The sequence below is a fragment of the Scyliorhinus canicula genome, chromosome 4 (assembly GCF_902713615.1).
Source record: "Scyliorhinus canicula chromosome 4, sScyCan1.1, whole genome shotgun sequence".
Classification (NCBI taxonomy): Eukaryota; Metazoa; Chordata; class Chondrichthyes; order Carcharhiniformes; family Scyliorhinidae; genus Scyliorhinus; species Scyliorhinus canicula.
The window spans coordinates 51,367,002-51,380,116 of NC_052149.1; the positions used below are offsets into that span (position 1 = coordinate 51,367,002).

General features: G+C 51.6%; 1 protein-coding gene across 2 annotated transcripts in view; it reads right to left on the minus strand.

Moving 5' to 3' along the window:
• Positions 1-13,115, minus strand: part of armh1 (armadillo like helical domain containing 1) — an 81,103-nt gene that overhangs the window by 47,274 nt on the left and 20,714 nt on the right. For both annotated transcript variants that reach the window (XM_038794227.1, XM_038794228.1), the window contains exon 5: positions 2,584-2,780. In XM_038794227.1, the coding sequence (XP_038650155.1) occupies positions 2,584-2,780 (197 nt within the window). The remainder of the gene's footprint in view (positions 1-2,583; positions 2,781-13,115) is intronic.

Here is a 13,115-nt window from a genome sequence, read left to right on the forward strand (position 1 = left end):
AGAGGCGTCATATTGGTCAAGGTCAATGATTTGTAATCATTTAAATGTGACTCCAGGCTCTACCGCTGTGTCTAGGTGTGTCCCCAGGATGCATATCAGAGGTGGAGGCAGCCTGCTGCCTACTGCGTCCCAAGGCCTTCAATGACCCTGGTGGGAGTCCTCTGGGGCCGCAGGGTCCCGCCGCACTTTCCGGCGGCACATGTCCGGCCATGCCACCCTATTCCCAGTTTTGATACCGAGACATGCCCTTATAAGTTGGGTGAGTCTCGGGGGAGCAGGTGGCTGTCATCACCACTCCATAGGGTGGTTTTGGGTTGGCACCCAGCGCCTTCTCCTCCCGTCGGTGCCCATAGGGCCCTGGGGTTCACCTCAGGACGGTGGGGCAGCTGAATCGACCCTATCTGCCCCTGCGTCATCTGCCTCTGCCAGCCCTGGTGACTCCCCAATGTCTACAGCACAGTATCAATGCCCTCGGTGATGTTCCTCAGTGACTGGGACATGCTCTGTAACACCCTGGCAATCCCCACCTATTACTGGGGCAAGTCCCCCAGTGACCGGGACATGCTCTGCAACATCTCGGCTATGACCACCTGGGACATATCCCACAGCACCTCGGCTATGTCCACATAGGACTGGGAAACCTCTCCTAGCGACCGGGACGTGCTCTTGAAGGCTTCGCCAATGCCCACCTGAGACTGCGACATGCCCCGCAGAGCCTCATCCAGGTCCTCCTGATACTCGGTCATGTCCCCCAGCAACTGGGACAAGCTGTCAAGGCACTCAGCCATTGCCCACACTGACTGAGGCACGCATTGGAGACCACCACACATGCTGCCGAAGTCATGCACCAGGCTTTGCACTGCGGTCGCCACTCTAGCAGTGTTGGTCTCAGTGCCACACATTGCTGGCACCATCTCCTGTGCCCGTAGCCTCTGGGACCCCTCCGATCAGCTATGGACCTGCTGGAGGGTCACTGACATTGCCATCTGAATATCACAGCTGCACCCTAGCGTCTGCATCAGCTCTGGGTAAACCTGGTCCAGATGCTCAGCATCTGACTGGGATCCAGCTGGGTCCTGGGATCCAGCAGACCTCTGACTGCTGTCTCACCTGGGCATTCCTGCCTCCACTTGATGTGCATCAGCGACTGTGAAGCTTGCCCACAACCAAGGGGGGCGTTTCAGTGTGGGGGATGGGGGTTGATGAGGCAGACCTTAGGGGGAGGAGATGGGGAGTATGGGGGAAGGTTTGGAGTGTATGGGGGGATGGGGAGTATGGGAAAGGGATGGTGAGCAGGGGCAGTGATGGCGGTTATTGGGGGGGTCGGCATGGGCTGCACTGCTGGACATGGGTAGGTCGGGGCACAGACGGTGCTGGGCAGGTGAGGTGCCAAGCGCAACCCCGTGGGGGGTCAGGGGTCTGGTGCCAACCCACACTTGTGGTGTGGTCCGGTGGTGGTCGTTGATCCTCTTACGGCACTGGGTGCCGGTCCTCCTGGTCACGCTCCCTGAGCTGACAGCTGCTGCCACTTCCTCCCAGACGGCACTGACTGCTCTGTGGCTGACCATCCGAGACCGTGGGGGGAACAGGGCATCCCAGCTGGCCTAGAACGTGTCCAATAATCTGCTCAGGCCGGCATCCCTGAATCGTGGGGCTGGTCTTTTCGGAGATATGGCTGCGTGCTTTGTGGGGTTGGCTGTGCAGGAGTGGTTTAAGTGCTGCTCTGCCTTGTAAGTAGCAGACTGGTGTGCGCGATCCCGGCAGATCAGCTGTCAGGACCATTATTTGCTGCGTGAAGCCCGTGGGGCCTTGTTAAGTGGATCAATTAATGTTTTATAACGGTGATTATAGCAGTTCCCACTTGCTACCACACTTAGAAACTTTTTTCCATTGGATCACGCCCAAAGTGTGGACTAAACCAGTGAGAAAGTCCGCAGGGCCCAAAAGTGTCGTTAGATAGTGGTGGGGAACTCACCGGCAGAGTCCGCGGGAAACTCCCAGCAAAACCCGCCACAAATTACACTTAGAAACTTTTTTGTTAAATTGTGTATTGTTGTGCTCTCCACAGTGCTCAATCATCAAAACATTCTAGAGAGGGCGGCACGGTGGTGCAGTGGTTAGCACTGTTGCCTCACGCTGCTGAGGAAGCAGGTTCAATCCCGGCCCTGGGACACTGTCCATGCGGAGTTTGTACATCCTCCCCATGTTCGCGTGGGTCTCACCCCCACAACCCAAAAAGATGCGCCAGTTAGGTGGATTGGCCATGCTAAATTGCCCCTTAATTGGAAAGAAAATATATTTTTTTAAATCAACATATTCTCGAGTACTATGGACCTAAAATTAGCTGTTGTTGAATGCTGTTCTGTACTTCATATCATAATATGATAGAGGAGACTTAGTGTAGGATGCCAGGCTCCACTTCTGGCTAAAAAGATTTGCAAGGGACTAAAACAGAACAGAAAAAAACTGAATAGAATCATAGAATAGAAAAAGAAAAGGAACAAAATTATTACAATTAAAAATAAAGGTCCACTTTAACCAAATTGTTTTATATGCAGACTTACAACTATTGTTGTTTCTCACCTGCAGAGGCCTCAGTGCCTGAAGAGCCAGTTGTTGTACCTTTGGGGAGGTACATGGCAATAATGCAATCAGTCCTTTGTACACTTGTTGTTGATACTTTGGGTTGCCTTGGGCCAGTAATTCCAACAAGATCTGAGCCTGTTCTTGGGTCTTTTCCAATTTCGAATTTGCCAGACACTCTGCAACACTTCTCACACCTTATTTACACAGAAAATGAAATTTTTTAAAGAGTCAGCGAGACCTTGGTGTCTTTGTGAATCAGTCGCTGAAAGTAAAGTGCACAGGTACAGCAGGCAGTAAAAAAGACAAATGATATGTTACAAAATTCTAACAGGATTAGGAAGGGTAGATTCAGGACTTGGAAAAAATAAAGTATGTAACGAGCGGGTCAGCTGAAAAGGTCTACCTGAGGTGGCAGCCATTTATTTCCTATTTCAGGGAGATGGTCACCGGCAGATGCTGGGGGCGGGGGGGGGGGGGGGGGGGGGGGGGGGGGGATATAGGGGATTGATTGGTGTTTCCTTTGGTTCTGTGGGGGGGGGCAGTGGGGGTGTGGGTGGTGGAAGAGTTGTAATATTGTTAATTTTAGTATGTATATGGATGTCAAAAATGTTATATCGGAACATTTTTGAATAAAAAGACTTTAAAACCCTCCGCTCCCAAAGATTAAAATTGTTATTCCCGGTGATAATAGGAAGGCGATACATGAGGTGCATTACTATTTTTTTCATGGTGCATTTGATACCTCCTCTGTATTAGTGAACGGCAATTTTTGCTGAAGGGATAAATGGGAAAGCTCTGAAAACAACAAATGAGTCAACGTGGACGCCTGTAGCTGGGTTCAACAATAATACTGAATGTGAAAGGATATGTGGGGGTGAAATCTGACATTTTGCAAAAGGGTGGAATCAATAAAATCCACAACACTTTCTACAAGAGAAAAGTGTTAAGCCCTTGTTCATGGTTTAGATATTTCAAATTTGATTTAATACTTTGACAAAAGGACAGAGCTCAAGAAGTCAGGTGAGACTGACTGCTCTTGACATCGAGGCAGTATGTGGCCAAGTGTGTCATCAAGGAGCCCTAGCAAAAGTAAGATAGTTGTGATTGTTGGACGTCAATCATTTCAATCACAGGACATCGCTACAAGAGTTTCCTGGGTTAGTGTCGGGGCCCAACCGTCTTTAGCTGCTTCATCAATAAGCAGTCTTACAACACCAGGTTAAAGTCCAACATGTTTGTTTCAAACACTAGCTTTCGGAGCACTGCTCCTTCCTCAGGTGAATCACCTGAGGAAGGAGCAGTGCTCCGAAAGCTAGTGATTGAAACAAACATGTTGGACTTTAACCTGGTGTTGTAACACTTCTTACTGTGTTCATCCCAGTCCAACGCCGGCATCTCCACATCAGTGCTTCATCAATGACCTTCCTTCCACCAGAGGATCAGAAGTGGGGATGTTCCCTGATAATTAACCATGTTCAGCAATATTTGCAGCTCCTCAGATACTGAAACAGTCCGTGTCCATGTGCAGAAAGACTTTGACAATATTCCACTTCGAGCTGAGAAGTGACAAGTAATATTCACGCCACACAAGGGCCAGTCAATGACCATCTCCAATAAGAGAGAATCTAACCATTTCCCCTTAACATTCAATAGCATTACCATCACTGAATTTCCCCTCTGCCAACATCCTTGGAGTTGACTTCTGGTGGTGGCCATGGAGTGAGTGGTCACACATTTGACAGCTCTCGCTCGAGGTGGCTTTTTTGGTCTTTTCCCCATTTGCTGGGCGGATGTTTTGATGGAAAAAGGTGTAGAGGTGGCTGAAGAAAGTTAAACTCCATTGGTAGTGCTGGTGGATGGATCATCGGACCAGAAGTGGGTCGAGAAGAAGGGAGCAGTTGGAGCAAGAGAATCTTCGTGCACCACAGGTCAAGAAGGTAGAGGGTAAAGGGTCAGCCCTGCCTGACCCATGGTCAATGGAGCAGCTGATGGACTTCTTAAACGAGATGTTCAGCCGGCAGAAGTCCAAGAAAACCTAGCCAAGGTGGTGGAACCATTGAAAGCGGGAATTAATCGTGAGGAACAGAGGCTGGAATCCCAGGGCCAGGCCATTTGGAAAGTGGAGGGGGTGGTGGGGGGGCACAAGGAGCAGTTTACCCCACTGGCGGCCGAGATTGGAATGATGCAGGAGAACCAGAAGTTGCTAAGGAAATGTTGGAGAACCTGAAGAATTTCTCCCGGAGATGAAACCTAAGAATCATGGAGATGCTTGGAGGCATCGAGGGAGCAGACGCTGGCTCGTACGTACCAAGGTGCTGGAGAAGTGATGAGGGAAGGGGGCCTTCGACCGGCCCCTGGAGGTTGACTGGGCGCTGATGAGGAAGCCGCAGGCCAATGTGCCACTGAGGGCGATGGTGGTGCGGCTCCACCGATTTCTCGATATGGAGACAGTATTCAGGTGGGCAAGGCAGATGAAGAGCTCCGGGTGTACCAGGATCTGGGCACAAACCTGGAGAATAGGAGAGCGGTTTCAATCGGGTAAAGACTGCCCTCTTTAAGAAGGGGGTGAAGCTTGGGATGTTGTACCGGCCCGCCTCTGGATGACTTTTAACAGCCAAGAACATTATTTTAGGACACCAGAGGAGGCGAAAAAATTTTATGAGACAATGGACTGGCAGGAGCAAGTGGACATTCAACTGTGGAGGAGGAGTGAGGTGATATTTGTTTTTTCTGTCTTTTTGTCTGTTGGTTGTGGAATAACTTCTCTCCTTTGAGATGTTTTGTTAGGTTTGGTGGCAAAATGTTTGGGGAGCATTGAAGTGAGTGCACCTTTTTCCCTGTTCCATTGTTGTCTGTGTTATGGATGTATGCGAGTGGGGGTGAAGGGAATCAGTGGGGGTAGGAGGCTCCAGCACCTTGGGCAGCGGCTGCCAGGCTAGCTGGGCGGGCCAGTTAACGGGAGTTGGGGGGGGGGGGGGGGGCAGGTTGTTAGCACAGTAGAATAGTAGAGTGGGAATGGATTGTTGTTTGGTTCAGGGAAGGGGGGAGGGAGTGCTGCTGACAAAGGTGTGGTTGCTGTGGCGCAGCAAGAAAAGGAGTGGTGACGGTGGGCATCCAAGGGTGGGCCTGGAGGGTCGCATGACACGGGCCGGGGGCTGGCCCAATAAAGGAAATGACATACCGGCAGGGGGAAGGGTGGGCTGGTTGGTCGCATGAAATAGTTGCCTGTGTTCGCGCACTTGAGGCGTTTTAAGGAGGATGTGGCCTTTTTGCAAGAAACACACTTGGAGATCAGGGATTAGACTAGGCGAAGGGACGGGTGGGTAGCGCAATTCAATCATTTGGGATTAGATCTGAAGTTGCAGGAGTGGCGGTGTTAGTAAATAAACGGATTGTGTTTGAGGTGGGCAATATGGTTGCCAATGGTTTAGGTAACTGATTATGGCCCAAATTGGAATGATATGGAGTTTATGAAGAGAGTGCTGGGAAGGTGCCGGACCTGGACTCACACCGGTTGATCATGGTAGGGGACTTAGTTTTTTTAATAAACATTTTATTGAGGTATTATTTGGTATTATAACAACACAATAAACAATGTACATGAAATTCTAAACATAGTGCAATAGCATTCTCCCTCCCTTACAGGTTCCACCTTTATTAACCCCCTACTCTAAGCTAAACTAACCCCCCCCCCCCCGCCTTCTGCTGACGATTAATTTTCCGCGAAGAAGTCGATGAACGGTTGCCACCTCCGGGCGAACCCTAACAGTGACCCTCTCAAGGCGAACCTGATTTTCTCCAAACAGAGAAAGCTAGCTGTTATAACCTGCCTGCTTACCATTGGCTGGGGACTAATGACAATCCCACAATCCTATGGGAGTATGAGCTTCCCCAATGACGGGGGAGGAGAAATCATTAGCAGACTCCCTGCATAAATAGAGCTGGCCAGTTTGGAACCAGGAGGAGAGGAGTTTGGCAGCAAGAGAAGTTGTCGCTGCTGTTGTATATATATATATATATATATATATATATGTGTTCATTTGTAAATAAATGTTATTTCTTTGTATCCTGAAAACTCGTGCAGGAGTCTTCGTGGCCCTCACAAAACTGGCGATGAGGGTTAAAGTCAATAGCTGTCTACACTGCTGAAGCCACCTCCCTGGATTTTTCTTGGACACAGATTGGAAGTTGTTTTCTATTACACCATGCCTCTGTATGGACGTTTGGATGTTTTTGATGCTGCGCTGGAAAGCTGGAACCAGTACGCACAAAGGATGCGTTACTATTTCCGGGCAAACAACATCACCGAAAACGAGCGCCAGGTGGTCATGTTGCTCACCGCCTGCGGTCCGCATACGTTTAGGATGATTACGTGCCTTACGTACCCAGCTGCGCCAGACACCAAAACGTTTGATGAACTTGTGAACTTAGTGGGGCAACATTTTAACCCAACCCCATCCACGAAAGTCCAACGTTACCGGTTTAATACCGCTGAGAGGACCCCAGGAGAATCCCTTGCCGACTTTCTATCCAGGCTACGCAGGATTGCGGAGTACTGTGACTATGGTGAGACCTTGTCAGAAATGTTACGCGACCGTTTGGTTTGCGGTATTAACAATGCAGCCACCCAGAGAAAGTTGTTAGCCGAGCCAACATTGACTTTTCAGCAGGCCATTCAAATAGTATTGTCCCGAGAGAGCGCAGAACGAGGAGTGCAGGAGCTACAGGGAATGGAGGTGCATGCCTTGGGGTGCAACCCCTTCCATCCGAAAGCATCCCCCTGCACCCCTACGGTACCTTGGGCAAGGCGACGTCCGGATCAACACCAGTGGCTGTCGGACATTCCTCCCTGAAGGGAGCATTCTCCAGACCCAATGGATGAGGAGCTATGTCCGTGTCAGACTTGTAGGCGCTGACCCCGTCGCGGACGACGGTCCTGGGGGTGCCAGAGGCGCCGTCGTTCCGACTGAATCTGGGGCCAGCCTATCGGCCGTAGTTTTCATTAGGATGAACCTGCAGCGACTACTCTCGAGGACATGGAGACGGAGGATGACTGCCTGCAGCTGCATTGTGTGGCAGCTCCCCGTGTGGCCCACATTAAAGTGACAGTACGGATCAATGGTCACCCGCTTGAGATGGAGTTGGACACTGGCGCAGCGGTCTCCGTGATCGCCCAGAGGACATTCGAACGTATCAAGCAGGGTATACAGACCCTTACATTAACGGACACACAGGCCAGGTTGGTCACCTATACGGGGGAAGCATTGGACATTGCAGGAACTACGATGACCCCTGTTGTTTATGGACGCCAGGAGGGGCGTTTCCCACTTATCGTGGTGCGCGGCCATGGGCCCAGCCTGTTGGGTCGGGACTGGTTGCGCCATTTGCGGTTGCAGTGGCAGCACATCCTCCAAACAGTTTCTGGAGGGTTGACTGAGGGGCTGGGACGATACCCAGATGTATTCCAGCCCGGTTTGGGGAAAATAAAAGGGGTGGAGCCCGTATCTAAGTCGAACCAGGAGCCACGCCGCGCTATTTCCGGGCGTGCCCGGTGCCTTACGCCTTGCTCGATAAGGTAGAAGGGGAGCTCACTCGTTTGGAGACTTTGGGTATCATCAGGCCCGTCCGTTTCGCTGACTGGGCAGCGCCAATTGTACCTGTAATGAAGCCAGATGCCACAGTTCGCTTGTGCGGCGACTATAAACTTACAGTGAATACGGCTTCCCGACTCAACCAATACCCAATGCCTCGCATAGAGGATCTCTACGCGAAGCTTGCAGGCGGACTCTCGTTCACAAAATTAGATATGAGTCACGCCTACCTACAGTTGGAGCTGGACCCTGCCTCCCGGCCATATGTAACGATTAATAGCGTGTTGCTGTTTACTTAGATGACGTTTTGATCACAGGGACGTCGGAGCAGGAACGTTTAGAAAATTTGGAGGCTGTCCTTAGATGCTTTTCGGAGGCTGGAGTCCGTTTACGTTGCACAAAGTGCGTTTTTCAGGCGAAGGAAGTAGTCTGCCTGGGTTATCAGGTGGACCGCGAAGGTTTACACCCCGTTGCAGAGAAGGTACGCGCGATTCAACGGGCCCCCGCCCCGACTGACACTTTGCGTCTTCGTTCGTTTCTCGGTCTTGTAAACTATTACGGAAAGTTCCTCCCCAATCTGGCCACTACGCTGGCCCCGTTGCACCTTCTGCTAAAGAAGAATCACACCTGGGTTTGGGGTCAGCCGCAAGAAACTGCTTTCCGGCGGGTAAAACAACAATTGTCGTCTTCTGGGTTACTAACCCACTATGATCCTAGAAAGCCTTTGCTCGTCACATGTGATGCATCCCCGTATGGTATTGGGGCCGTCCTGTCCCACAAGATGGAGAACGGGGCCGAGCGGCCGATAGCTTTTGCCTCCCGCACATTGACTGCAGCGGAAAAAAAGTACGCGCAGATCGAGAAGGAGGGCCTGGCGGTGGTCTTTGTGGTGAAACGTTTCCACCAGTATGTATATGGCCGCCACTTCACTATCGTAACTGATCATAAGCCTCTGCTGAGACTTTTCAGAGAGGATAAGCCAATACCGCCCATTGCTTCCGCACGGATCCAGCGCCGGGCTTTGTTGCTCGCTGCATACGAGTATTCTCTGGAACACAAACCAGGAACCCAGATAGGGAATGCCGACGCACTGAGCCGATTGCCTTTATCGACCGGCCCCATGTCGACCCCCACGACCGGTGAGGTGGTTGCAACCCTAAATTTCATGGACACCTTGCCTGTCACGGCATCACAGATCCGTGAGTGGACCCAGACGGAGCCAGTCCTGTCAAAGGTTCGGCACATAGTCTGATATGGAGGGCAGCATAGACAGCTCCCAGGCGAGTTGCGGGCATTTTCCTCCAAGCTGTCTGAATTCAGCATGGAAGACGGCATCCTTTTGTGGGGGACGCGTGTGATTGTCCCGGAAAAAGGACAGGAGCTGATACTGAGAGACTTGCACAATGGGCATCCAGGTGTGACCAAAATGAAAATGTTGGCCCGGAGTTATGTCTGGTGGCCAGGCCTCGACACCGACATTGAGAAGGTGGCCCAAAACTGCTCCATTTGCCAGGAGCATCAGAAGCATCCGCCGGCCGCGCCCCTACATCACTGGGAATGGCCAGGGCGGCCTTGGGCGCGCTTGCATGCGGATTTCGCCAGCCCTTTTCAAGGATCCATGTTCCTGCTATTAATCGATGCCCAGTCTAAATGGCTAGAGGTGCATAAGATGGGAGGCACACCGTCCTGCGCAACAATCGAGAAGATGCGTTTGTCTTTCAGTACACATGGCCTCCCTGAGGTGCTGGTCACGGACAATGGCACTCCGTTCACAAGTGAGGAGTTTGCAAGGTTCATGAAGATGAACGGCATACGCCATATCCGCACTGCCCCTTACCACCCGGCTTCAAATGGGTTGGCGGAGCGCGCAGTGCAGACATTCAAACGAGGCCTAAAGAAGCAGTCTTCCCGGTCGACGGACACGAGACTGGCTCGGTTTTTGTTTGCATATAGGACCACCCCCCATGCGGTGACTGGGGTAGCTCCCGCGGAACTCCTAATGGGCCAGAGACTTTGCACCCGCCTTAGCATGGTTTTCCCGGACATTGGCGCAAAAGTACGCCGCACACAAGAACGGCAGGGACATGGTTTTTCTCGGCATCGGCCGATTCGGCAGTTTATGCACAGTGACCCAGTGTTCGTTCAGAACTTTGCTGGTGGTGCCCAGTGGATCCCTGACGTAATCTTTTGCCAAACGGGCCCTATCTCTTACCAGGTGCAAGCCAGGGTCGTCTCCAGCGCAAACATGCAGACCATGTTCGGTCCAGAAGACTATCCCTGCCAAAGATTGCCCGCCCCAGGAGCTCATTCCTACAGCCGCAGAGACCAGACACAATGGAAAGTATTCCTCACAATCTTTCTCTGGTGCCTCACTCAAAGCCTGCGCAGGTCATGACAGAACCGCGTGGAGATAAAGACACCAAGATGACGGAGGCAGTAGACTCTGACTCCAAGATGGAGACACAAGACATCTCAGAGAGGGAATCCTTGGGCCGACGGGCCATGGATGTACAACCGTTACGTCGTTCATCACGGAAGTGCCAGTCTCCATCTCGTTACACGCCGCCTGATCCAGCGCCTTGTGCAAATGGTGTCCGGCTTGCGGCAAAACGAGTCCGACGCCCTCCTTCGCCAGGGTCTTTGGTGGATTCCTTGGACTTTGGGGGGGGGGAGGGATGTTATAACCTGCCTGCTTTCCATTGGCTGGGGACTAATGACAATCCCACAACCCTGTGGGAGTATGAGCTTCCCCAATGAGGGGGGCAGAGAAATCATTAGCAGACTCCCTGCATAAATAGAGCTGGCCAGTTTGGAACCAGGAGGAGAGGAGTTTGGCAGCAAAAGAAGTTGTTGCTGGTGTTGTATATATATATATGTTAATTTGTAAATAAATGTTATTTCTTTGTATCCTGAAAACTCGTGCTGGATTCTTCGTGGCCCTCACAATGCCAGTCAGGTTAATAGGGCTGTTAAGAAGGCATATGGTGTGCTAGCCTTTATCAGTAGGGGGATTGAGTTTCGGAGCCACGAGGTCATGCTGCAGCTGTACAAAACTCTGGTGCGGCTGCACCTGGAGTACTGCGTGTAGTTCTGGTCACCACATTATAGGAAGGATGTGGAAGCTTTGGAAAGGGTTCAGAGGAGATTTACTAGGATGTTGCCTGGTATGGAGTGAAGGTCTTACGGGGAAAGGCTCAGGGACTTGAGGTTGTTTTCGTTAGAGAGGAGAAGGCTGAGAGGTGACTTAATAGAGACATATAAGATAGTCAGAGGGTTAGATAGGGTGGACAGTGATAGTCTTTTTCCTCGGATGGTGATGACCAACACGAGTGGACATAGCTTTAAATTGAGGGGTGGTAGATGTAGGAAGATGTCAGAGGCAGTTTCTTTACTCAGAGAGCAGTAGGGGTGTGGAACGCCCTGCCTACAACAGTAGTAGACTCGCCAACTTTAAGGGCATTTAAGTGGTCACTGGATAGACATGTGGATGAAAATGGAATAGTGTAGGTCAGATAGGCTTCAGATGGTTTCACAGGTCAACGCAACATCGAGGGCCGAAGGGCCCATACTGCGCTGTAAGGTTCTATGTTCTATATATGTTCTATAAAACTAGCCATGTCCGATAGCCAGGTCTCCGACTTCGGGAGCTGTGAGTCCCTCCAAGCTAATAGTATCCGTCTCCGGGCTACCAGGGAAGCAAAGGTCAGAAAATGTCTGCCTCTTTCTCCTCCTGGATTCCAGGGTCTTCCAACACCCTGAAAATCGCCACCTCTGGACTCAGCGCCACCCTTGTTTTTAACTCCATGGATGTGACATCTGCAAACCCCTGCCAGAATCCCCTAAGCTTCGAACCTGCCCAGAACATGTGGACATGGTTCACTGGTCCTCCCGCACATTTTGCGCACCTGTCCTCCCCCCCCAAAGAATCTGCTCATCTGGGCACTATCATGTGAGCCCGGTGAACAATCTTAAATTGTATCAGGCTGAGCCTGGCACATGTTGCGGACGCGTTGACTCTACTCAACGCGTCCGCCCATAGACCATCCTCTATCTCTCCTCCTAACTCCTCCTCCCACTTGCGCTTCAGCTCCTCGGTCTGCATCTCCTCTGACCCCAAAAGTTCCTTGTAAATGTCCGAGACGCTCCCTTCTCCTACCCACCCTCTGGAAACTACCCCGTCCTGGATCCCCCTTAGCGGTAGGACCGGGAAGGTTGACACCTGTTTACGTAGGAAGTCTCGCACCTGCAGATACCTGAATTTGTTTCCCCTCGCCAACCCAAACTTCTCCTCCAGCGTCCTCATACTCTGAAAGCTCCCCTGTACAAACATATCCCCCATCCTCTCAGTGCCTGCTCTCCGCCATATCTGGAACCCCGCATCCTTCCCGGGGCAAACTGGTGATTATTACAGATTGGGGACCAGACCGATGCTCCCACATGTCTCCTCCATTGCCCCCAGACTCTCAGGGCCGCCACTACCACGGGGCTGGTGGAGTACCGTGCCGGCGGGAACAGCAGAGGCGTAGTTACCAACACCCCCAAACTGGTGCCCTTGCATGAAGCCGCCTCTATACGCTCCCATGCCGACCCCTCCCCCACCACCCACTTCCTGATCATGGCTATATTCGTTGCCCAGTAATAGTTACTAAAATTTGGCAGCGCCAGCCCGTCCTCTGCCCGACTCCGCTCATGCATTACCTTCCTTACCCGCAGGGTCTTGCCCGCCCAAACAAAGCCAGAGATCACTTTGTTGACCTGTTTAAAAAAGGACCACGGAATAAAGATGAGGAGACATTGAAACACAAACAGGAATCTCGGGAGGACCGTCACCTTCACTTTCTGCACCCTCCCAGCTAATGCGGGTGGTGCAGTGGGCTGGAGCTGGTATACGCATATATCAGGACTATACGGTGGAGCTGGCGAGCAGGCGAGCTGCCT